Source organism: Crassostrea angulata, chromosome 10, assembly GCF_025612915.1.
Source record: "Crassostrea angulata isolate pt1a10 chromosome 10, ASM2561291v2, whole genome shotgun sequence".
Lineage (NCBI taxonomy): Eukaryota > Metazoa > Mollusca > Bivalvia > Ostreida > Ostreidae > Magallana > Magallana angulata.
The window spans coordinates 17,390,273-17,414,306 of record NC_069120.1 but is presented as its reverse complement, the minus strand read 5'-3'; the positions used below and the strand labels follow the sequence as shown (position 1 = coordinate 17,414,306).

General features: G+C 31.7%; 2 protein-coding genes across 8 annotated transcripts; one reads left to right on the top strand and one right to left on the bottom strand.

Annotated features, from left to right (window-relative positions):
* The first annotated feature begins 1,152 nt into the window (after window positions 1-1,152).
* Window positions 1,153-15,250, top strand: LOC128167412 (uncharacterized). 7 transcript variants are annotated; one of them, XM_052833122.1, is made up of 19 exons: window positions 1,153-1,319; window positions 1,702-1,765; window positions 2,168-2,330; window positions 3,334-3,423; window positions 3,842-3,910; window positions 4,042-4,170; window positions 4,265-4,345; window positions 5,366-5,488; window positions 6,292-6,351; window positions 6,582-6,695; window positions 10,221-10,343; window positions 10,943-11,087; window positions 11,173-11,325; window positions 11,694-11,897; window positions 11,977-12,074; window positions 12,422-13,549; window positions 13,638-13,677; window positions 13,766-13,963; window positions 14,235-15,250. In XM_052833122.1, exons 3-19 carry the CDS (start codon window positions 2,193-2,195, stop codon window positions 14,891-14,893), a joined length of 3,552 nt encoding a protein of 1,183 aa, XP_052689082.1. In that variant the 5' UTR covers window positions 1,153-1,319; window positions 1,702-1,765; window positions 2,168-2,192; the 3' UTR covers window positions 14,894-15,250. The 7 variants fall into 7 exon arrangements, with proteins under 7 accessions (XP_052689082.1, XP_052689080.1, XP_052689081.1 ...); XM_052833120.1 differs by having other exon boundaries at window positions 3,842-3,958; window positions 11,176-11,325; XM_052833121.1 differs by having other exon boundaries at window positions 3,842-3,958; window positions 11,173-11,316.
* Window positions 15,251-17,699: 2,449 nt separating this feature from the next.
* On the bottom strand, window positions 17,700-23,958 carry LOC128165048 (RING finger protein 11-like). Its single transcript, XM_052829246.1, has 3 exons — window positions 23,712-23,958; window positions 22,353-22,528; window positions 17,700-20,747 (listed from the first exon to the last, which is right to left on the bottom strand). The coding sequence occupies exons 1-3, from the start codon at window positions 23,814-23,816 to the stop codon at window positions 20,576-20,578; spliced, it is 453 nt and encodes a 150-aa protein (XP_052685206.1). The 5' UTR covers window positions 23,817-23,958; the 3' UTR covers window positions 17,700-20,575.
* Between the last annotated feature and the right edge of the window lie 76 nt (window positions 23,959-24,034).

Below are 24,034 nucleotides of genomic sequence, written 5' to 3'. Positions count from 1 at the left end.
AAATTTATAATTTGTCATATTGTTAAATTTAGTATCTACAGTTAACCAGTTATTTGAAATTGTAGTTTTGTAAATTGTAAATGTTTTTGGTGGGTGTAAATAAAAAATATTACGATACGATATATATTTTGAAATTTTCTCTGACATTTTAAATGTAATGTTTCCTATAGTGATATTTATAGTTTACACTTGTGACACGTTCATTGTGGTTTAAAGATTGGATATATTGATTAACTATAGTTCACAGTAAATAAACCCAGTTATAGTCCCACTAAACGTTCGCAAATTAATCGCACGTATGTAAATATACTTTTTAGCTCACCTGAGCCGAAGAATCAAGTGAGCCTTTTTAATCCAAGTCCGTTGTCTGTATTCGTCATTGTCGTAAACTTTTCGCATTTTCTTCTTCTTCTTCTCCAGAACCAATGGGCCAATTTTAAACCAATTTGGCACAAAACATCGTTTGGTGAATGGGTTCTAGTTCGTTCAAATGAATCCTTTAAAGAGGATTTAATTTAGAATTACTGAAAATTTGTTGACATTTTTAAAAAATTTCTTCTAAAAACCCATTTCACCAGAATAGCTGAAACTTGTGTGGAAGCATCCTCAGGTATTGTTGATTCAAGTTTCTTCAAAACACGATCCCCAGGGGTAGGGTGGGCCCACAGTGGGGGGGGGGGGGGGGCAAATTCTTACGTTGGAATCTTTAAGTATCTTCTCAAAAACTATTGAGCCAGAAAAACTGAAAGTTGCGTGGAAGCATCATCAGGTAGTGAACCAGAAAGTCACATTATTTTGGTTATTTTTAGCATCATCACCAAATCTTTAGAATCAAACGCAATTTATTCAGTTGCAAACTATGAATATTTTCTCGATTCTACTTACAGACGTTCAATGCTAGTATTTTTGCATACGAGCTACCTTTTCAATTGACCGTCGTCAAAATAGACTTATAGGCCCTATGGTGATACCATATATAACTATATATTATGCTATATAATTATATATTGTAGATTTAGTTAGTAAATGTCCAAAATTGGCAAACTATCTTTATTGATTGCAGAGTTTGTTTTACCACTCGCATTCTTTGATTAATTACATATTATTAATTATTATGTAACATCTGAAAAGTGCAACTGAATACTACCACGGGGTTTCATACACAAATATGGTAGCCTCGTTCTCAACTTTTCTGGTTTACCATGAATTTATTTTATTTTACTTTTAGTTTTTCGTATTCTGGATTATATAATACTTCTTAACATTATGTGCAAAGTGATGGATAATCTGCCTACTTAAAACTTATTAGTGACAGAAAGGTAATTATCCAGTGTTAATTCAGTTGAATTCACATTCATCAATATTTAGGCTAATTGTTACCTATAACAACGGAACTTCCTATAAATAGAGCGTTTCATTCTTAAGAGTTCCAGTTAAAGGCTTGATGAATAGTAATTATAATGTGATATGCGAGTTAAGAAGGTTTTAAATTACCATCGTTAACAATTAAAGGCATTTTGTTTAAAATCTATTTTTGTCAAAAAGTCACCATTTTGGAAATTTTGCGACACTATTTATAGACCAATGTATATAATTATAGAATTATTAAATCAATTAGAAAATTCTAAAAAAATTATCTCATGATTTCAAATCAGTAAACTTGTATGCAAGTAATAAAAATAATTGTTTTGAACTTGAAAGGTTTGAAATATCCATGCAAGGTCACCATCGGAACCTACGATATGACCTTCATCTTACTTCAAAAGTAACTTGTTTTATATCATTAATTATATACTTATATTTTTTTCTATGATTTATTTATCATTAAATTATATTATTATTTTTTTTTTACGATAAATTACTCAATAATGTTACCTTTTTGATCTGCGATTATTTTTTACAGCTCTTGTGATATTTTTAATGAAGTGATATAGGCCTATATAGCTATAGGCTACTTTGTAGTCAGATTCAAAAGATATGTACTTTATCTGTAATTGAATCGTTAAAATCATATTATTTTCTAATTTTTGTTTAGTCAGCAAGTGTGTGATTTTGTGAATCAAAATAATTTGGCCATTTGAATATACTTTATTTTTTTGAAAAAAAAAATCAAAAACATTGTGATTTGTGGTGTTAAACAAGGAAATCTTTGAACATTTGCATATAGATTCATAAACTTTTGAAAGTTTAAAATGGACAACAGAGAGAAGAGGCCTATTTTTGATTTAAAGAAATCAAATTCGTTGATCTCAAGTATATCAATAAAGGATCCGAAAACTGGAAGAAATGTCTTGGATGAAATTTTACAAGAACCTGCTGAAAACTATAAGGTAGGCCTAATTTAATCTTTTACACACACTACATGTAACACACACACACACACACACACACACACACACACACACACACACACACACACACACACACAATTGATTGTTTTTAAAATGAAAATGCTAATGATTGACACGTGCTTTTATTGGTCAAATAGTATTTACACTAGACTACTTTTATATGCATTGAAAACCATTTTAATCTTTTTTGATCGATATTTGGGAAACAATGTTGTTATTTATGATTAAACAGACATTCTTATTTGATTTATATGGCTGAGTTGAAAGTTAAAGGTTGTAAACGACACGTAACCATATGCACGATAAATACTTTTAATAAAAAATATATTTTTATTTTCTAAGGTCAGACGACACGTTCCTCGGGCATCTGTTTTGTATCTCCTCGTAATAAAGAGTTCCAATAAAAAATATTTATGTTATAATTATTTTTAAAATGATAAAAATTTACTTATGTATGGTTTTATTTCTCGATGGCCAAGTGGTTAGATCCGTGGCCGCTCACTGCCAGAAGCGCATAGGTTCTATAAAGTAGTGAGTTCGAAGCCCTGCCCCGGCCGAGATAGAGTCCCAATATAGTGAACTTCGCTGTGATGTATATTTATTCATTTTTTATATCAGCATATCAAATGAATTTTCAAGGAGATTATATAGGAAATTGCATTCTCTAGTATTTTGCAGAAATGCCTGGTAAGGTACCTTAATTTTTTTGCAAGAAAGCTTGTCAAAGTAGTAGTAAACCATTAAGAAATTCCTGGAAAAAGTTATATAAAATTGAGGAACGTGTCGTCTGACCTTAAATTGGTTATACATTTATCAGGAAAATGCTATTTTTGTCAATACTGCACAAAGATTTGTGTATTATAATATATTTGTTTTTAAATGCCTCTTGTTAATACATCTTGTACATCAAATTTTATTCTTTTACAATAAATAAAAAAAAGAATGTTGTGTGATCCTAAAGCATGACTTTTGGTAAAACTAGGAACAACTTGCTAGGCGTACCCGCTCAGCTTTCAAGGAGCAAGTATTAGCAAGGTTGTCGGAAGGAAGCTTTTTTGAAAGTACACAACAGGTAACGCATGATTAGTTTTCGATTTAGCATATCATACCACATCTTATCAGAAACAATTTTTTTTTTATTCATTCTAAGGCGCTTAATATCTGTCTTATAGTGATAAAGAAACTGTAAGAATTTCACACTGTTGAATTAAGTAAATATACGGTTAAACGGAAAATTTTCTTTGTAATTTTTATATTTGGTTAAAATATAATTGACAAGAACAGAACACTATTAACTCTATTCTACAACAATTGACAACCAAGTTTTAGAACTTATATTTATAATTGTAGTTACAGTTATAAATAGAACGGAAAATACTACCCAATTTTTCCATAATAGAAATTTTTGTTTTTATTTCCTTTTAATCAATTCGTTCCTTTGTACATTAGTCTGACACACTTATATGTAGTTTAATCTTCTTTTTTTTTAGATTGAACACATTCAAGACTCTAAAGATGTTTTACCTTTAAGTATAGTCGATCCGAATACGGGAAAGGATGTATTGTCTGATATTCTGAAGACTTCCAAAATTAACAAAAATCAAAAGGTTTTTCGTTGATTGTAAATTCGAAATCGATAGTTGATGTATATTTTGATGTCTTTTAAAGATTTTTCTCTTTTTTTCCCCAGGTCTTGTTTGATGATATAACCAGCTGTGAAGAAAGAATACATCAAAGGGCAAGCATTGTGGATCCTTCAACAGGAGATGACAAGTGGATTGACTTATTTAAGAACGAAAATATCAAGAAAAATGCACAGGTGTTCAACCTTCATACATGAACTATTACCATATGCTTGAAATTTTTATATCGGAAATGTGCATATTAATTCAAATATCTGTATCATTTTTCAGGAGTTAGAAAACAAACGAAAAAGGAACAAATTTATAGAAGGAGTTAGGCAGAAGATGTTACACAGTCGTAGTGATGAAGAGGTAATTCTCTAGGGGTGCTCTTCACCAATATTAAAGTTTCGCTTTTTCTGATATAACAATAGCACTGGTTTTTTGTATATCATTGTATATCGTTATGAAAAGTATATGTGGAATGACATTTGATATATTAGGTAAAATGCATTTGTAAATTAAATAATCTTTTTAAAATCAAGATTGATTTTTATAGAGTTTTAAACAATCATTGCACAAACAAAGTTCTTGATTAAGGTCGTTGTTGTAGTTGTCCGCCACGTTAACAAAAATTCACTTATTTTCTCAACCATTGAACCAGATTTAATGAAAGGGAGATCATTATGAAAATTGTAAAAATGTCATGATACGTTTTTGAAATTTTGTTACAAACAATATATCTTATATCTAAATTTTGCTTGAACTTCTTTAACCATGTAATTATGCATGGTCGTTTCAAGTTTGGTCAAACCACGTCCTAGTAGGACAGAAAGGATGCTAATATTTGGGTTTATGTCATAGTTATTATACAAGTTTATACAAATCTCTGAAGAACAGAGAGTTCATAAGTTAATTTATTAATCAATGTGATAGTAAGCTTGCATATAGAAGTTTTGAATTTGCGTGATCCAGAGCTCAAGGTGTCTGAGAGTGGAGAGTGGCATTTCAGAAACTAGGAAAGGGGGGTTAATCTAACAATTAGTTTTAAAGAAAATTGTTTAGCAGCATATAGAAAGTGTAATACGTTAACCCCATTTGTCAGAAAGAGAAAACGACGGAGTGGAAGGGTGGTTGTTTAAAATATATCAATAAAAAACAAACCATACTGTAATATCCTGATATAGAACACGGACGGTATGTTGGTGGTAGCTTTTTGAATCATATATGGCATTTCAAATCAGTTAGTGCTTAGGTGATCGCATAAAAACAATTATCATGAATAACTAATGTAATATAAATACCTTATATAAACAGTTAAACACATATTAACTGTATATCCATACGATCATAAATAAAACTTTGCATGACATTTTTTAAAATCATTAGCAGTTTCAGTCTTGGAATGACTATGTGTACCAAGATAATGAAGAAGAAAACTCAGACGCTTCATTTTCAAGTGATTGGGGTCAATATGAATACCAAGATATTTCGTCCGTCAGCCAAAGATACACGGTATATATTTGAATGATTATAAAAAACTGTTTCACTGTGTTTGTAATCGACTTGCATAAAGACCATTATAAGGAAAATTCCCACTCAATGGATATTGCTTGTAACTCAGCATCTGACGTTTCGAATTTCGGTAACTCATTAGAAATACCTTAATAAATCAAAGTACTAAAATACTGAAAGCCGGGCTCTTTTGGTGTGTCTTTATGCAAACTTTGTAGTGATGACTGAATCTCTCTCTCTCTCTCTCTCTCTCTCTCTCTCTCTCTCTCTCTCTCTCTCTCTCTCTCATGCTTTTGATATCGGCAAAGCGTCAGATATTTTTGTAAGCAGCTATTAACAAAAATATGTTCAAGGCAGTTGCTGCCTTGAATTTTGCAACAAGCGTTATATATTCAATCCCCATTTCTCCTACGCGCAGCAAAGTAGTTCATGGAAATTCATGCGCATTGTATGTGTCCAAAATGCATAGTCTTGTTTTTAAAACACGGTATTAATAATAAAACTAAAAAAGATAGACAATTCTCTCAAAATTAAAAAAAAGAAACAAAATGCCAACACTTTTGACAAAACTTGGCTCTTTGTGTAACTATTTGGTATAGCGAAAGCTTTTACTTTGACGCTATTAGGTTTTTTGTTTACTCTTGAAGTTGTGCTATTTATAGTAACATTGGCGATTTGCCTGCCTACAGCCAGGACTCTGCTTTCAGCAGAGCCCGGCTAAAAATCATATCAAGTTAAGTCGTGACCATACCCCTTAAAAATCAGTTGTTTATTAATCTTCTGTTGAATTTTACTTTGACAAGGATACAGAAACATACACAGCAGATCAGTCTCAACCATTGGAAGAAACTTATTTCGAACAGGTTCTCATATGTTATCTAAATAATGTTCTGATTTAAATAAATGGTATCGGTGTTTATGTAGTTCCCCCGTGACATTAGAGAAAATTAATTCCTTATTCGAAACATTTTTTTCGGTAAACAAAGATTTTCTCTAAACCAATATATAAATTTTAAGTACTTGTTATCCCTGAGAAAGAAAAAAAAGAGAGAGAGAGTTTTTTTTATCTTTGTGTTGGTGTTGTTTGTTTCAGACTTTTAATGACTATATCCACCAAGAGGAGGTAGATGCAGACACGCCGTATTCAAGTGTTTATGCATTTGGAAAAACCAATGGTTACGTTTCAGCATTTAGCCAGGAATACGCGGTATTTATCTTTTTTGAAATTTGTGAGTCTTCTAAAGTCTCTCTTTTACTATTCATTATATCCCTAAGGTTATTAATTTAGTTTTTCTGATCACCAGGTGTTGTCCATCTTTTATATTTTTCCTCCATAAAACCATTAGGTCAATTTCAATAAAAAAAAAAGGCAGACACGTTCGTATGAGAGGTAAAATCTTAATTGAAAAAAAATAAAGGACTGGTTCATTTCAAAATAGAGTCTTAAACAATTCTTAAGCTTAATAAAAGAGTGTCTTCAAAACAAAGTTTATTGAATAGTGTAGATTATTAAAAAAAACCCACCTCATTACCTAATGATGTGAAAGTGTGAGGATGGAAGACATGCGAGAATATTACCATACAACATCTAACCAATATTTTGCACAATATTTATTTACAACCAAAATAGAAACGAATTTATAAAAACTTAAAAAAGTGCCCTTCCCCTTTGTGGATCTATCATGGATTCAGAAGGTGGTCTAACTGAAATATGATAACATTCAATCAAATCGATTGATACAAACAATTTAACAAAACATTAAAATAACCATCTTCTTACGTTGTGTCATAAAAATTATAAGCCTTGTTTTGATTTACCTTAAATGATTTAATTAAATAAATAATAAAGATTCATTTACAATAAAAAATCCAAGGAAAACTATAAGTACCTGTTTACCTGTTTACGAGGGGCGTCCAATAAACAATATCACAATATCATCGTTATTACAAATATAACACAAGAAGATATATACCGGTATATACATTGTGTATATATATATATATATATATATATATATATATATATATATATATATATATATATATATATATATATATATATATATATATATAATGGTTATGAAATAAAATAAAATACTTTCCTTTGAAAGACACACATAATTTCAACCGATTTATCCAAGCTTTGAATGCATTCATAAAATTTTTAAGGGAATGGTATTCATGTACTGATAAATGACAGTGCCCAAAGCATTCCGTGAAGCATATTTTCTTCCTGATGATTGCTTTTTTAAATCTAGGGGAAAAAAGACAAAAGTCACACAAGTCGGGTGTGAATAGAGAAGATGGGGCAAAACATGGACCTTTTCTTTCCAAAAATGATCTCACAATCTGGGATTTATGTGTCATGAAGAAGTCGAATGTTGCAAATTCCAGACTTTCGTAATTTTTCTACTGTTCTTTAGCACGTAATTTATGTATACATGCACGGTGAACTACGGGTTCTTCACTATGAAAGAAAATTGCCTACGATACTTTCTTTGTACTTTGGCATCGTTTTGCTATAATAGAGCGATTTGTCTTTTCAGTCAACCACATCTTCTTATCAATTTTCTTCCGAGGTTCAAAATAATGTATCCAAGTTTTATTTCAAATAAACGTCGCCCTTCGCATTTATTGTAGATTTTTTGTAGTTTTCTATACATTTCAACCCGCAATAGTTTTTGTTTTTCTGTTAAAAGATGAGGCACTAGTATCCATTTTGCACTAACCTTTCGGAGGCCAAGATGTTTCTTCAAAATTTAAATACTGTCCCTGATGAAATGCCTACTAAATCTGCCACTTGTTTAATAGTTAATCGACCATCATTAGTAATGAAATCGGTTATGTTTGCAAGTATTTCATCCAGTAAAGCTGTACGAGGGGCTCCAGGACGTTGCTAATCCTAAAGGTCTGGTTGGACATTTTTGAATTTGCTGACCCACCTATAAACTTGTCTCAATGACATACAATTGAGAATTACATCACACAGTTCTTTAAATCTTTTCTTTTGAAATTTTTACTAAGTCTGAAACATGCCTTTATGTAGCCTCTATTTTCAGCCTTATTGGATGATGACTTACCCATCATATTTTCATACAGTGTCTCGAGTAGGGGTTATATGTCAGCTTTTTAAAGGAGTAATCGATGATAAAACGTAGTTAAATAAACGGCCATAAATAGAGTATGAACTTTTCATGCGTGAAAAGAAAATCAAAGGTCAATTGAAACTTGTAATTTATGCAATCTAATAACTAGTGATAAGTGACATTATTTATTAATGTAAATAATATATGCAAGGAAAACATTACATGACCTTCCCTTTCCGTACGTAGCAGAGAAATGTGATCGCTTTAGTTTGTTTATTTCTTGATAACTGACTTTAAAATGTGGCATATCGTTCAAATTCTAGTTTAGCAATGTAACGATGAACAGTAAAAATTTAAATATGTTTCGCTCGAATCGTGGATATGCTTTTTTCAGTGAAAAAAAAATTAATTCTTATATATATAAGGACGATAAATTAAAGATGCTCATTTTTTTTAAATGTAAGCTTCTTATGTAATGCAAGTTTGATATCGTTCAAACCAAACTAGTCATTGCTTTAGCAACAAAACATAAGTGAAAGTTTCTTAAATTGGTCTCAGGTCCTACACTTCTTAAAATTTGATATTGTGGGTATCTCTATGCCAACATCTTTATTAACACGTAAACTAGATTAATAAATGGTGACCATGAACCTCTGACTAATTAAAGATAAACTACTTCTTTTATGTTCATAAATATAAATGCCTCGTATTATATTCGGATAATTGTCAAATTCTACATTGGGCTATAAAAGTGTAGTGCAGAAGACATGAAATACAGACAGAATCATGAAATACTGGTCTTGAAACGTATAATATACCGGATTGTTTTCTTTTATGATTAAAATTTAAATTATATGACCGTGATACCTAGGGCGCATCTACTTTGTAACTCCGGTTAGCAATGTGGCACGTTGGCCTCTTGTTTATTTACAGTTAACTATGATATTTTCAACTAAAATATATTTTGAACTAAAACTTAAAAGTATACATGATTTCAATTTTCATAAATTGTTGTCTTTTAAATCAAAGGATCAGTTTCAGGGTTATTATTTGTTGTATTATAGGGAGCTACAAATTATGAACCAGCTTGTAATCCTTTGGAGACTTTGTAATTTGTAAATGTTTAAAGTAATATAAGTAAATAATAGATATATAATTTTGAGAAAAGTCTTTAGACAAACAACTAACTTATAAATGCAAGTTACATATTGGGACCAATTTTCTTAATGGATGATAAATTAAAATACCAAAAATATGCAAAACAGCTAAAATATGTTTCGAAATAACAATTTTTGACGCTTTCGATTTACTGAAGCATCAATTTTGGGTATCGTTAAAGAAAACATTTGAAAGTGTTATTTTATTTTGTTTAGTGATAAGTTTCATACATAATGTGTTTGATATGCAAGTTTGTTTTATTGATAATTAAGTGCTTCATTTGAAAATTTGCACCATAAGTTCCATGATCTCTCTGGTCATTGTATAGGACCCATCCCGCTACAGAACCGGAAAACCCTGTGGAAGTTATCAACAACTGTTGGCACTACACTCAAACCAATCTTGTGATGTAATGTACAATGTTTATCTTTTATCGATTCTAAATTCACGAATGCAAAATTTATAAAATTAATTTTATTGCATTTCAGTTTGATGACGACTTTAATAACCAAGATGATGAATATGTATCTGAGACATCTGATTATCCCTGCGCCTCAGACTCGGAGAAACACAATGATGGCAATGCTGTTGCAGTTAAAGACGACTCGAAGGTTTATCGTTTGTTTTAATCTATAATGCAGCATGTGACAGATTTTCCGGCGTTCATTTCGTCCTCAAAGGGACCTACAGAATTTGAGCACAACATTTTCAAATTATTCTTTCCATCTTTGGTATCTAGAATGGTTAATATGGGTATTTGTAATGCTCTGTCAAAATTTGAGAGAGTTCAAGTCTTGTAATTGTTTACATATCTGTTGTATTGGTAAAAGTTTCGATCAATAGCTGCTTTTTTGTTGATAAAATTACTTATAAGCACATTGAATCGGTTTATCTTGTTTTCCTTGGGTCATTTTGTCAAAGAAATGGTAATTTATATGCTGTACATTATTTGTAAAGAAATATGGTTCGAGCTCTGTTTACATAACAATGATTTCTTGGCTCTGTATCTCGCTCGATCATATCTTGATTTCTAACGTTCAAATTTTGGTCAATCATTCTAAATGCACTAGTAAAGCATTTTTTACATAAATTTGACCAAAAAAATATTTTTTTTGCTATCGAATCGTGTTTAGGTCCCTTTAACCAGTTCCTTGATTTCATAGAAGATGAAAAATAGAAAAATTATATTGATTTGTTTTCCTTTTTTTAGTCAGAGCATTATGAGGGAATAATAGATATGCGTGAATCAGGACAATTTCTTGAAAACGGAGATAATTACGAGGACACGAAAATACAGGTTACGGAAATAACAAAAGAAAGCACATTGTCAAATGAAATTGATAAGGAGTTGCCAGGTAAATATCAAGTACTGTACTATAATCTTTTATCATTTCTATAAAAACTGACTATTTTAATAACATAATTGTTCCTTTGCTCAAGCAGGGGCTGAAATTACCAATACAAGTGAACCCGTTTTATTCAATCATCAATCTTGTGTCATCGCTGGTTGGAAGGGCTCAGGAAAAACAACAGTTGTGCAACTCCTTGAATCCGAAAGATGGGATGATATTTTTGAAGATAACGGTAATGGATGTACGACTTCTGCATTTCTTATTTGACAGTTCAACTCAAAAATATTATTTTATCTTGGAATTAATTACTGTAACCCAACGACGCGACGACTTATTTCGCGATTAGTAGGCAATAAACTGGTTCTGTTTTATTTCCTATTTTATTATGAACCATTTTATAATCATGAATATAAGTTAATGATATTAAATTAAATTGGTATACAAAAACTCTCTTAAGGACTGTTATCGGAAAAAGCGATTAGGTCCATCGTCTCTTGTTGTTTTGATGCTTACTGTATTGCATGTGTCGTATAATTTTATGATTTGAACTTAAGTTTTTATATCAGCAAAAAAAAAAGGTTTGGGTACAAATATTGATCCTTATTACAGTAAATGGAAAAGAAAAACCAAATAGCATGCAGAAAAACAGCGTATCCTTCGTAGAGATATCAAACAGTCCTCTGTGCAAAGTTCTTCCAATTTTGTTAGCTCCTGTAACCGTTGGGATCTTGGTTATTGATATGACCAAGACGCTTAAAGAAACAATGGATTCTGGAAGCAACACAACAGGATTTTCAAAACTGACTTACAGAGGTATGAGAGAAATTTGAAAAGTCTTTTCAATGAATGTTATCGGATGAATTATTATTTGTGAGGATTTTGTTTTTAACAGATTATATCGCATCTTGGCTTCACATATTCCAAAATATTTGTACATCAAAAGTGAACATCATTCTTGTTGGAACACACGCCGATGGATATTCAGAGACGGTATGTGATTATGAAGTAAATCTGGTTTGAGAAATTTTAAATGAATTGTGATTCTAATTGGGAAGGTGTTTCAAGCACTGTAAAATGAAAAGATGGACCCTCTTGGAAAAGATACTGAGAGAAAAAATATGGCACTGTTTCATAAGTCAAAGTTTATTGGCCTTCCTGCCGCCGAACAGGTTTAAAATATAATTTTCTTATCCACTAAAGTACTGGGTAACCAAATAATGTAATTTCATACAAATAAGCTATTTAGGTCAAAAATTAGTGGTTTGGCATGTGTCTCTCTTGATATGTTTACAACACTGCTTTAAATGGGTCCTTTTTATTCTGCTTTTCACTTCTAGGATGCAATCGCATATATGGATGAAATTTTAAAACTTGTCGACAATAAATATTTAGACAAGATTTGTTTGTCGAAGGAGATGACATTTACCATATCCTCGCAAAAGGCAGGGAAGGAAGAGTGCTCTTTTAATAAAGAAAAACTGAAAGCATGTGTCCAAAGTCAATTGCTCAGTTATGGCCATCTTAGAAAACCGGTTCCAATGCGATGGATTTCGTGGTTTGAAGTACTTGTAGAAACGTGCCAACAAGAAAATAAAGTAACCAGGATTGACAAACTCTGGATGCTTAATGAAAAATTCCCCAAAGAAAACAGGTTGACATCTTTTGACGAGATGAAAGATGTTTTAGCACTGTTCAGTGATACTGGAAAAATTATTTTTGAAGGGCAGTACTGCAATATCGCAGTATTGGATATTCAGTACATTGTGGACGTTGTTTCAATTATAATGTCAAGTCAAATCAAGACAGGAGAAATAACCTCTCCAGTTCTACAAGACATGTTAATACAAACTTGTAAACCTTACTGCGAGGAAAGTGCTTTATACTTGGAGGCGATTGGGTTAGCATCAAAATTTCCTTCTGAAGATGTTTGGTATTTTCCGACTTTAAACGCGCACAAATTCCCTATCGAAGATTTCAAAAATTTCAAAACATCTTCAGTATTTTGTTTCAAATTCAATTGTCATGCAAGACTAATATTTCACATGTTAGTTTGTATGTGTTTGAGTATAAACAAATGGAGTGTCCTACTTGATGGGAAAATGAAATGCGTTTACAAAAACGTTATTGTTTTTTCGGTGAAAAGTCATAATATCCTTATCAGAACTCGTGGGAATAAAATTCAAGTTCAGATACTGTGGTTACATAAAATCAACGTGGATACTGTTTTAATCTCTGAGATAATGAAAAAAATTGGTTCTCTTCTCGATACCATTAAAGCGAGAAATCATGCAAATATCAAATTCGAGACGGGGTTTGAATGCGGAAAAGAACCGTTAGGAAAAGACGAGGACACTTTCATATCTTTTGAGGAGGCTAATGGAAGTCGTGTTATCCAGTGCCCTCGGTGTCCTGTAAAAAAATCGCACCCAATTGATGTGCAAAGTATTACAGAATTTTGGATGCACGTGAGTATTGCATTGTTATTGTTATATTGAATTTTGAATTAATCACAAAGTGAATACCAGAATGGTACCAGAAATCGTTAAATTCCAGGGAGAACAACAGAATAACATTGTCCGGAAAAAGGATTCTTGTGAGTTTTCCCTTTTATCATAAGAATCGAATTTTTATTTCTAATTCTATATTTAATGTAATTGCATCGAGAAAACATTTCATTACAGGTTCCAAAAAAATAGACGGAACTCGCTTTAAAAAGGCATCCTTAAAGACCACTGATGCTAAAGTTTCAGATTTCAAATCTGAAATCTCTAAAAGGGTTGGCATGATAAGACACCAAGACAGTGCAATAGGTACTGGGTTTCGAGTGGGTAAAAACAAAGTGATGACATGTTGGCACGTAATTGGCCCCTACATCACAGGTAATTTAAAAGAGAGAGAGAGAGGGAGAGAGAGAGAGAGAGAGAGAGAGAGAGTATGTGTGCAACAACTAATTTATCTTGAAAGAATACACAGAAGATGAATGGCTGTACTGTCATGGCTTTATTATTAATAAGTATCATTATTTTATGACATAATTAAGCACAGTTAATTTAACACAGTTGATAACAGATTACACAAAATATACAAGCAATTCAGAGATTACAATGCAAATGTCAAAACAATGGTTCACTTATTTTCTTTTTTTTTCAGAAAACACAGCACGCGGATGTGAACTTGACGTTAAAGGACTAAATCTTTTCAACATATTATTTCAATTCAAAGATCGTAATGAAAAATGCCACCCAAGAAACTATTTTAGATTCATTCCATATATACACTTTTATGACAAGGAGTTAGATGTAATCGTTTTAGAACTAGAAAGGCATCAGTTCACAGAAGTTGAATTCCCTCCTCCAATCAGATTTTTTGGTGAAATAGATTTTAATAGAGAACTTCATTTAATTGGACACCCAGGTGGTGTTCAGATGAAAGAAGACAGCCAGGTGTCTCCTATGCCACGCAACGAGCAAACGCATCAGTTTATTTTGGAATTAGAGAAATGGAGTGTTATGCATTTTCCTAACAATGAAAATTTTTATTCGCCTCTTCATGATGCTTGCAAAGTTCTTCTTCACACAACATTTGACCGCGGTTCATCTGGCTCACCTGGGATCAATATAGACCACGAAAAAGCAATTGTAGTTTTGATGCTTTCTGGTGGTGTGCCTACCTGTTTTTATGATGGAATATACACCAACATACCGCATGATAAGCTTGTGGAATATGGAGTCTCTATTAGTGATATATATAATAAGATGGAACCTGAGAACCCAAAGCTTTGCAATGAAATCTTTAATACATGTAATTGAATGATAACAGAATTGATATATATAAGCTTTAATATAATCTACCTGATGTCAGATATTCTAACTTAGGTAAGTGAAAGTTAAAATCCTCTCAGAGCCAAGAAGACGCTTATCTCCGGTTTCCATGTGTTAAGCGGATGAGAGTCATCGACTCCCCTTGGATGGGGCGCTAGTTTATCGCAGATCAGCCATCAGCGTAAGCCAATTGTGGCTAGATGAACTGAGACAATGTAGATATAGTGTATTTTCTATGGACACAATACATGTGACTACAGTGGGGCTCGAATTTGCGACCTTTGGATATTCATGCTAACACTTATAAGCACTGAGCCAAGTGACTTCACATATATATTCTAACTTTAGAAATTTCATTATACATGTAACTATGTACTTTATAATATCATACCTTTTATGTTATGAATAATTTAAAGAAAATATTTTGTTTACCGTTTGAATTAAAAATTTTCTTTAGAAAAACATGCTATATTTTGAGCAATGTACATAGTACATTATTGTCTACAACACAAATTTATTTAAAGTGTTAAAAGTATCGCTATAAGGCTGTTACTTTTAGCTGCGTGTTTTTTAAATTAAATAAGTTTTTAAAGACATATTATGTACATAACTGCATTATGATTCTTTTTCTACTGTTGTTGTCATTCAATTAATTATTATACTTGCAGTATTTATCACGAGAGAAGAATATAATTCAAATAATTCTTTATATAACGACACCAATATTGCTTCTATCACTGCATTGAATAAAACTTGCTATTGTATATGTACATGTATATAGAACATGTATATTATGTATTAAATACCAATCATTTTTATCCTCTTTTCTATACCTTCAGAATGGAACGTAATTGTGAAATCCATTAGGTGTTCCCCTGAAAGGATTCTTTTTCAAGAAGAAAAGGTCCATGATTTATTTTCAGCAATTTTCAAAAATCCCTTTTGTTTAGTCCAGGTGAACTGAATATAGCAAACAATCCAAACAGAGTAATAATCGAAAGGGTGTGTGTGTCTAAAATAAGAATTTGGAGATCAGCGATTCGGGGGTTCTATCTTATTTAGCATGCAGTGTCAACTGAAAAAGCGAGTATTCCTAATATATAATATATGAAGACTTGTCGATTTCTTTTATTTAACGTGTTTATGTACATTAACAATAATTTAGTTACTTTTACCTACTGTTTACAATCAATTCAATAATTTATTACAAGAAAGATGTAATTATACATGTAAACAATAAAATGTATTCTTTGCAGAAATAAAATTACATGACCCGTTAACGCGGGTTGTGTTTTTTTTTTCTGCAATGTCGCTACCTTCATATCCCGCATGAATCACCAAATAAAGCATTTTATTGTTTAAAAAGCTACATCCACTTAGTATTTTCCTCTATTTTACCAAAATAGATTGTAGTTCATATATGCATGGCAAGACAGACATCTACGCGATCCAGTGTAACGACATTTGGCTAGCTGTCTGTGTAAATATACGCATTCTAAACTGCTTTAAGAAGTATTGAATACATTTTTTAATTCTTGTAGCTAAATTAAATTTTTTTACATCGTTTATTGATGTCTTCTAGTATGCACTTTTGCTATTGACTTTTCATGGATTATTTTTTTCCATTCACCGAAACTAAAGCTACATGGAGAGCAGGACGGACTTGCAAATCACTTGGAATCACCTCAAACATCAAAGTAGATCTAGTTACCATACCTTCACAAATATGGAAAATAAGCTGATTCTTTTGTGTAACATTCTAATCGACAAAAATTACAATTCACGTACTTTTACTTACTTTTTTTTTTTATGGATAATTGATTATATACATGTAAATGATTAAGAGATATGTGTAAGTATAAACAGTAATCTTTATACCCTCATGAAGCACCAAAGAAAGCATTTTATTATTTAAATCATGAGCATAGAGTTAATTGTTTTAGGTCATACTCAAGAGGTCTGCTTAGCGTTCTGGACCCAACCCCTATCCCTAGACAAATCAATTTTATCATTTGACATAGTTAAAATACCGAATGTACATGAACATGTACATGTAGATACTTGAGAAAAAAATAAGACAAATCTTTAAAAAAAACCCCACAATTATGCATTATATACAGTTTGATTAAAATTTAGGGAAGGCTTCCAGCATGATACGGTAAAATACGGCTTCGGACCCCACAACCCCAACCCCCGCGGACAAACAAAATTAATCCACGGACCCCTCTGTAAAACAAAAATCTGGGTCCACACATGACCACAAATTAGATTCAAAAACTATGTCAACTAAGAGGCAAATGAACAGGATATATCTAGTAAAATTTCACCTTGTGTAGAAATAAATAAAACCAAATTGAAAATACATACCACAAATTCTAGTATGTACGTTCCGTGTTTAAATGGGAATGTAGCAAGCTATTATCATAGACAAGTGTCACTACTTTTATAGAGGGCCAATCTCTTCACACATTAGAGGCTCTTCTCCAAGTCTTCTGTGGTTTTTATTTTTGTCAGACACGACATATTATAAAACACGGGTTCTATGAAATATGTTAACATATACATTATTATGTTAAAAATCAAGAAGATCCTTTGTACAGAATTCTTATCAAAAGCTCCATATTGTCAGTAATTGAGAGAGAGGGAGAGAGAGAGGGAATGAACAATAACGTATGGCAATGCAATGTATAATGGTTAGCCTTTGCGCTCAACTACTTCATTCAGCGAATTTGCACTTGCATCATACATTTTAACTGGATTTACAATTACGTAAAATACCAAAAAAACGTTGATAGAGTTTTGTAAAGTTTATTTGTGACAGTGGCAGTATAGTTACTGAATAATCATAATAAATATAACAATGTGGAGATCTTTGTCTCAGTGTTTAACAATAAATTCTTTAATTAACATCAATTAACAACCTCTTTACAGGACTCCTTGACTGAAATAAATGAAACCTGTTATGTCAAAAATGTGGATAACGGGGTAATTTTAAATATAAGTTCTTATATTGGAACAAATACACAACAAGTCCTTAACAGTTAATACTTCAAATTCAGAATTTTTCAAAGAAATGCTATACATGTACTATAATTATAGTTTTAGGCACTGAATGTATATAAAACATTAATGTTTTCATGAATAATTCGATAAAACGTTCTTTGGTCTATTTAGTGTTTCACCACAGAAAAATGATATTTCTAACTTAATAATTATTTTTGTTTGTTGGTGTATAACCATGAACTGCCATGGTTGTAAAACAAGCACTACAAAACTATTCCGAACATCATATATCACACATTTACACAAACAAGTACATGTATAACAAAGCACACAAAAAGCAACATGTAGCTTCCGAATAAATAGATATTTACATTTCATGTATTTATTCTGACTTTAAAAAGTGAGCAAATTTTAAAGTTTCAATTATATAGCTACTTATTTCTATTTTTAGCTATATGTATCAAGATGACTACTTTCTCATTTATGACTAAGTTTAACAACAATGATTTAAGTCTTATATGCCCCCTCCCTACATTTATTCATTAATACCATCATTCATTACCATCATCCTAACATTGATCCTTCAAATAAAAAGTTACCATACATTCACTGGTAACTACCCCCTTCTTTTATTAAAATATCAAAGTAATATCAAGTAATTGTATTGAGTAAATTTAAATCAAATCTAGTCATATACACATGATTTAACTGTATAATTTCCTTACACTGTACATGTTAAAATACAATTTGTTTTTCTGGATAAAAACGAGGTAAGGTTTTGTCTATATAATTTAATACTGTGTATAAATTCTATTAATAATGACACAATGGGACTAATAGACTCTTTTGATATATAATATCCAAGAACAAAGAGACAATATCCATTTAAATTTGCCATTTTTTCGGTATTTTTTATGTACATGTATAGGTACATATATATTATAAACATGAAATTTTACTGATACCCCTAAATACGGGTAAAATGCCTTTGAATTTATCTAGTATACTGAAATTCAAAAAAAAAAAATCTTTCTGTAAAATACAGTAACAAAGACAAAATATATGATGTTGTTAAAAACAATTTAGCATCAAATTCATTTAATCAAAATTAAGGCTTTCTTATAGTTAAATGTTGCAGCATAACCCCCTGAAAGTGTATTTTGTACCAGCATTGGTGATGCTTGCAGCTATAAATCTAGTGTTGTGAGACACTTGAAAACACTTGGCAAACAAGGAAACCAAACTTAAATAATGTGTGTGTGTGTGTGTGTGCATCTGTACAAAAATGTACAAAAAATCACAACAATTCATTAATAAACATTTTGTTTAAATTAAAATAAAGATAACAAACCTTTGAAATTCCAAAGGAATTAGAGTTACGGTTATAACGACCTACAGGTATAGATCTATAGATGAGAAAATTCACTCAATATCATTGAGAAAAAAAAATCTAATATCTATCATTTCTACATTTAAAACATTTTCAATGTCCTATACACATTGTTTATGTATATAAACGAGGTTTTCTAACACAAAGCTGCTTACAGATAAATGCCTTTTTTAAGCAGGAGAATCCCAACAAAAACACAAAGAAACGGGAACATTTTGCAAGCCTCAGCACCAGTCTACAAGTATAATTATTCTTCCCCGCCAAAATCAGATTCAGCAATGTATTGATCCACTCATTCAGTACAATTAGATACTTGTATAGATATTATATATTATACCTTTCCAACTTTAAAACAATGGATGAATCATGAGACATACATGCACATACAGGGAAGTGTAATTTGGAGTTTCAGAATTAAAAAAAAAAATCAATATGTACCCTCCTGATAATGGCCAGTCTTGATGATAATTAATCCAATAAAACAAAATTCAAGATTAGCAAATTTAAACATTCTTTAGCATTTTAACAGTTCTGTTTATCAAATTTCGTGATTGCATTTGCCTTTTAAACCAAAGTTGATGTATTCATTTTATATGAATAGTCATTAATTGAACAATGTCACAAAGAGGAAGGGTCCATAAATGTTAGAACACATATTGCAACTCAAACACTTATAAAATATGCATAAACTTTATCCCACACAACCTTCATTCTTTCACCATGAATGAATATACTATGCTCAGAGAGAAAAACGGGACCTAGACCTTATTTTAATCAATACCCATGCAGCCATTAATCAAAATAATTACTTTTTTTCGTGTACACAGACAAGCTTACTGCTTGGCAAAAGGGTTCATTTAAACTGGAGATGGGAGGGTACAGTATGCCAGTCTAAATCAGCAGTGAATAATGACTAGCTCAGGAATCTGATATATTAAATGCAAGATAAAGTATAGATAATAAGATGCAAAAAACGAGAGAAAAAACAACAAATACAAAACAAACAACAAACTACCAAAGAAAACTCTGAACCCAACTCCTAATTAAGGAGGTTTATCTACTTGATTAACAAATTTATCCTTTGAATGAACATACATTATAAGTAGTTATCTTAATTTAAACTTGTCACCTGACAGTGAGGGATAAATAAAACAGTAACCTTAATGAGACTAGATAGAAACCTAATGGAACTTGATGACAATGGCAATGTTTGCCATCTACGTACATTATCACAATGAACTACATGTATATCACGTACACCCCACCAACACAGAGGGTCAGTTGGACTGGTAGGAGGAGAGAAGGGCAGCATCGACTGGTTCCATACAGGAAGGGCACGTGAAGGCCCTCATCAGCCAGTCATCGATACAGTCTTTGTGGTAAATGTGCATACACGGTAAAAATCGTAGAGATTCTCCTAACACAAAATCACACATACATATTGCACACCTGAAATTTAAAATACAATGGTATATGATAATTGACATAATCACACCATTTAACTACAGCAAAACTCAAATATGAAAAATATAGATCTACTAATCTATATCAATTAAATTTAATTCATGGCTGTAAAAAAGTACAGTGTAATTTTATATATTTTCACATACTTGCATGTATACCGGTATATAAAATTTTAAAATGAGTATACTGGTATATAACAAAATAATTTTATACCCCTTCTAGGCATATTTTGATACATATTATATTTAGCTTTATTAAGTAATAAATTTCTTTGTAGGATATTATGAGATTTGAAGTGAATTAGAATAGCGTACACATTATCTTTGAATTACATCATTGACATTACTGAGATGGTAACCACCTCCAACAGCCCTGATCTAATGAAGGCAAAAAGGGTAAATACATTTAAGAGGACTTTACTTTTACTTTCATCTCGGACTAAAAAATTTATTTTATTACCATTGCACAGCTTTTATCCACCCAATAAGCACTCTGTAAATTTGTTTTAAGGCAAACAAGCCAAGGGAAAAAAGACATGGCCTACTATGACATTGACCTTTGACAAATTGATTATGTTCAACGTCAATGCACACCTCTTGACATTTGACCTAAAAACTTTATTAAAGTCACTGCATACCCTATATGCAGAGGCATTCTGTGGGTGAAGTACGAGTCAAATTGGGCAAAGGGGACACATGACACATAGTTTGGATGAGGATAATCATGCGCGGATCCAGAAAATTTTTCCAGGGGGGGTCCGAAGGATAATTGTGTTTGCCAGGGGGGGTCCGAGGCATATTTTCGCGATAATTTTACTATGTAAATTTAATAAATTTTCATTTTCCAGGGGGGGTCGGGACCCCCCCCGACCCCCCCTCTAGATCCGCGCATGATAATACTTATAGGTCTAGTATGACCTTAACCTTGGACCTTGGAAATTTGTTCAGGGTTACTTTGTACAAGTATTCTTTACCCAAAGGCACTCATTGTGTATAAAATATGAGCTAAATTGCACAGGGGAGAAAATATTCTGCAGACAAGTGAAGCTGAATGGACAAATTGATAGTGTACCCTTACCCCCCCCCCCCCCCCCCCCCCCCCCTCAATTTTAACATCCATAAAGAGAGAGATCAATTCACTGTGAAAAATAATAAACTAAACTTCCTTAAAAACAGATTTCCTGGAATGGTGATAAACATACTGTGACATTGGCATTAGCTTTTTAAATTCAAGCATTCTTATCAAACAGGAAAACAACTATCTTCCTGCATGTGTGACATTTCCTCTTTCACTTGCAACAAAAAATGGTTAAGATAATTTTTTTTTACATGAGAATAACCAACACTGTATATTTGTGAAACATTTAAGTGTATAGTTGGTGTATAGCCATAGAATTAGCTTTTCACAATACTTGTTCAATGATAAAGCAATGAAAGTTCTACCGACGGCATATCTAAAATTATTTATTCAATTTCTTTAAAACTACTAGGCAAGCCAAAATATTTGAAAGTACAAAATTTATAGTGTAACACTTAACATATTGAACTAATCCCTTGCATTAACATTATTTTTTTTACTGAATATACATACTCTTTGCCCTTTTTAGAACTGCCATCGTAAACTCCTAGAGGGAGGTGACTGATGAGTCCCATGCGTTTTGCAATCTTGATCTGTTCATCTTCTGTCAGCTGGTTTGCTGGTCTACTGACATTTGGAGAGGGGTGGTACATAGGTACTCGAGATCTCTCTATAGGCCTCTGTCTTTCCTGTACAATATATTATTTAATCAAAATTAAGATTGAAAAAAAATTCATTGTAATTGCAATATCATTCTCAACAACTAAAGTACTATCATACATGGAGACATAGGCTATGCCTGCTGTCCAACCCTATTGAATTTATTTAAAAAATGTGTTTAAATTAACTCAAGTATGCATAGAGAACATATGTATATAGAAAAGTACAGTGAATATATTTATCAAAATCAGCCAATTTAGTTTAATTTCAATCCATCCTATACAGAATCTACTCTTAAACTGCATGCATGAGGTCAGTTCCGTCCTCTCCTAATCTTAAAATGCAATTATAGTATACATAAGTTTATTAGATTTATCAAATTACATGTACATTAATTCATAATAAATGATAATCAGCATTCCATGGAACTTGGCAATAAGTTTCTAAGTATGTGAGTTGTTATAAATGTTGAAAGAGCTATCACATCCTCAAGTACGAAAGATGGAAATCACTGGTATTTTAATTTTTTTTAGACATTTAAAAATTGCAAAATTTTGGTGAATTTTTCAGGTTGTTTTCCTCACCCCCCCCCCCTTTTTTTTTTTTTAGACTAACTAATATGAACAACAGGATGTAACAAATATGTATACCAAAGAAAATTTTTCAACCTAAGATAATTTGTTAAATTGATACATACTATATATGTACCTGGGTAAAATCAGATGATGTGCTCATCCAAACATGGATAATCTGCACCAGTCAAACTATTGAAGAATATGATTTAAAAACAATACACGACTAAAAGCTCCTCCTTAAATATTTCATAACCAAAAAGGATCCTGTTATGATGTAAAGTATAACCTGTTGTGAAACATTGTAATTTACTGTTGACTTCTGTTATGCAGATATTTATCATATATATTAATTAAATTGTAAACTCAAAATTTTATCATTGATGGAACTGGATGGCCATAGTAAAGGATGAACATTTGTCCTTTGTTCATGTTGTTAATCTTCGTGAACAAAGGCAGATCAGCTGTTTTTCTTTGTTTTGGTGACGGTGATTTAGAACAAAGAAAAGAGTTGAAGTAACCCACTCACACAAAATGATAATAACTTGAAATATTAAGCCATTAACGAGATGGTTAATATACTTTACAACCGTTTCTTTTCTACACAATACTACAAAGGTTGTAAATTTGTATACGTTACCTGATATGGTGGAGGGGGGCCCAGGTTGTCTGGTCCATCTTGACCTTCGCTACCACGCAGAAGAGAGATGTCGTCATTATTGGGTGTTTTCAAACAATTCCCCATCTTAGGAAACACTGTTATGAAACACCAAAACGTCTTTACATTTAATATTTTTTACAAAATACTGACGTTTTCATTTATTCCTGTCATCCTCGATCAAAACAAGAACCGATTTACTCATTCGCAATCGCTACTGACGTAATGAAATGTAGTACCAAGTATTGTAAAAAAAATCCTGTACTTTTTTAAAATAAGATACTGATAAATGCATTAAGATAATC

What these genes read in the sequence shown, in the direction of transcription:
- LOC128167412 (XM_052833119.1), top strand. Translation starts at nt 2,193, where the DNA reads ATGGACAACAGAGAGAAGAGGCCTATTTTTGATTTAAAGAAATCAAAT. An exon ending in AAATTAACAAAAATCAAAAG is followed by an intron (nt 3,959 to 4,041) that starts GTTTTTCGTTGA and finishes TTTTTTCCCCAG; the next exon opens with GTCTTGTTTGATGATATAAC. An exon ending in CAGTTAAAGACGACTCGAAG is followed by an intron (nt 10,344 to 10,942) that starts GTTTATCGTTTG and finishes TCCTTTTTTTAG; the next exon opens with TCAGAGCATTATGAGGGAAT.
- LOC128165048 (XM_052829246.1), bottom strand. Translation starts at nt 23,816, where the DNA reads ATGGGGAATTGTTTGAAAACACCCAATAATGACGACATCTCTCTTCTG. An exon ending in GCCCCCCTCCACCATATCAG is followed by an intron (nt 22,529 to 23,711) that starts GTAACGTATACA and finishes TATATTGTACAG; the next exon opens with GAAAGACAGAGGCCTATAGA. An exon ending in AGTTCTAAAAAGGGCAAAGA is followed by an intron (nt 20,748 to 22,352) that starts GTATGTATATTC and finishes TTTAAATTTCAG; the next exon opens with GTGTGCAATATGTATGTGTG.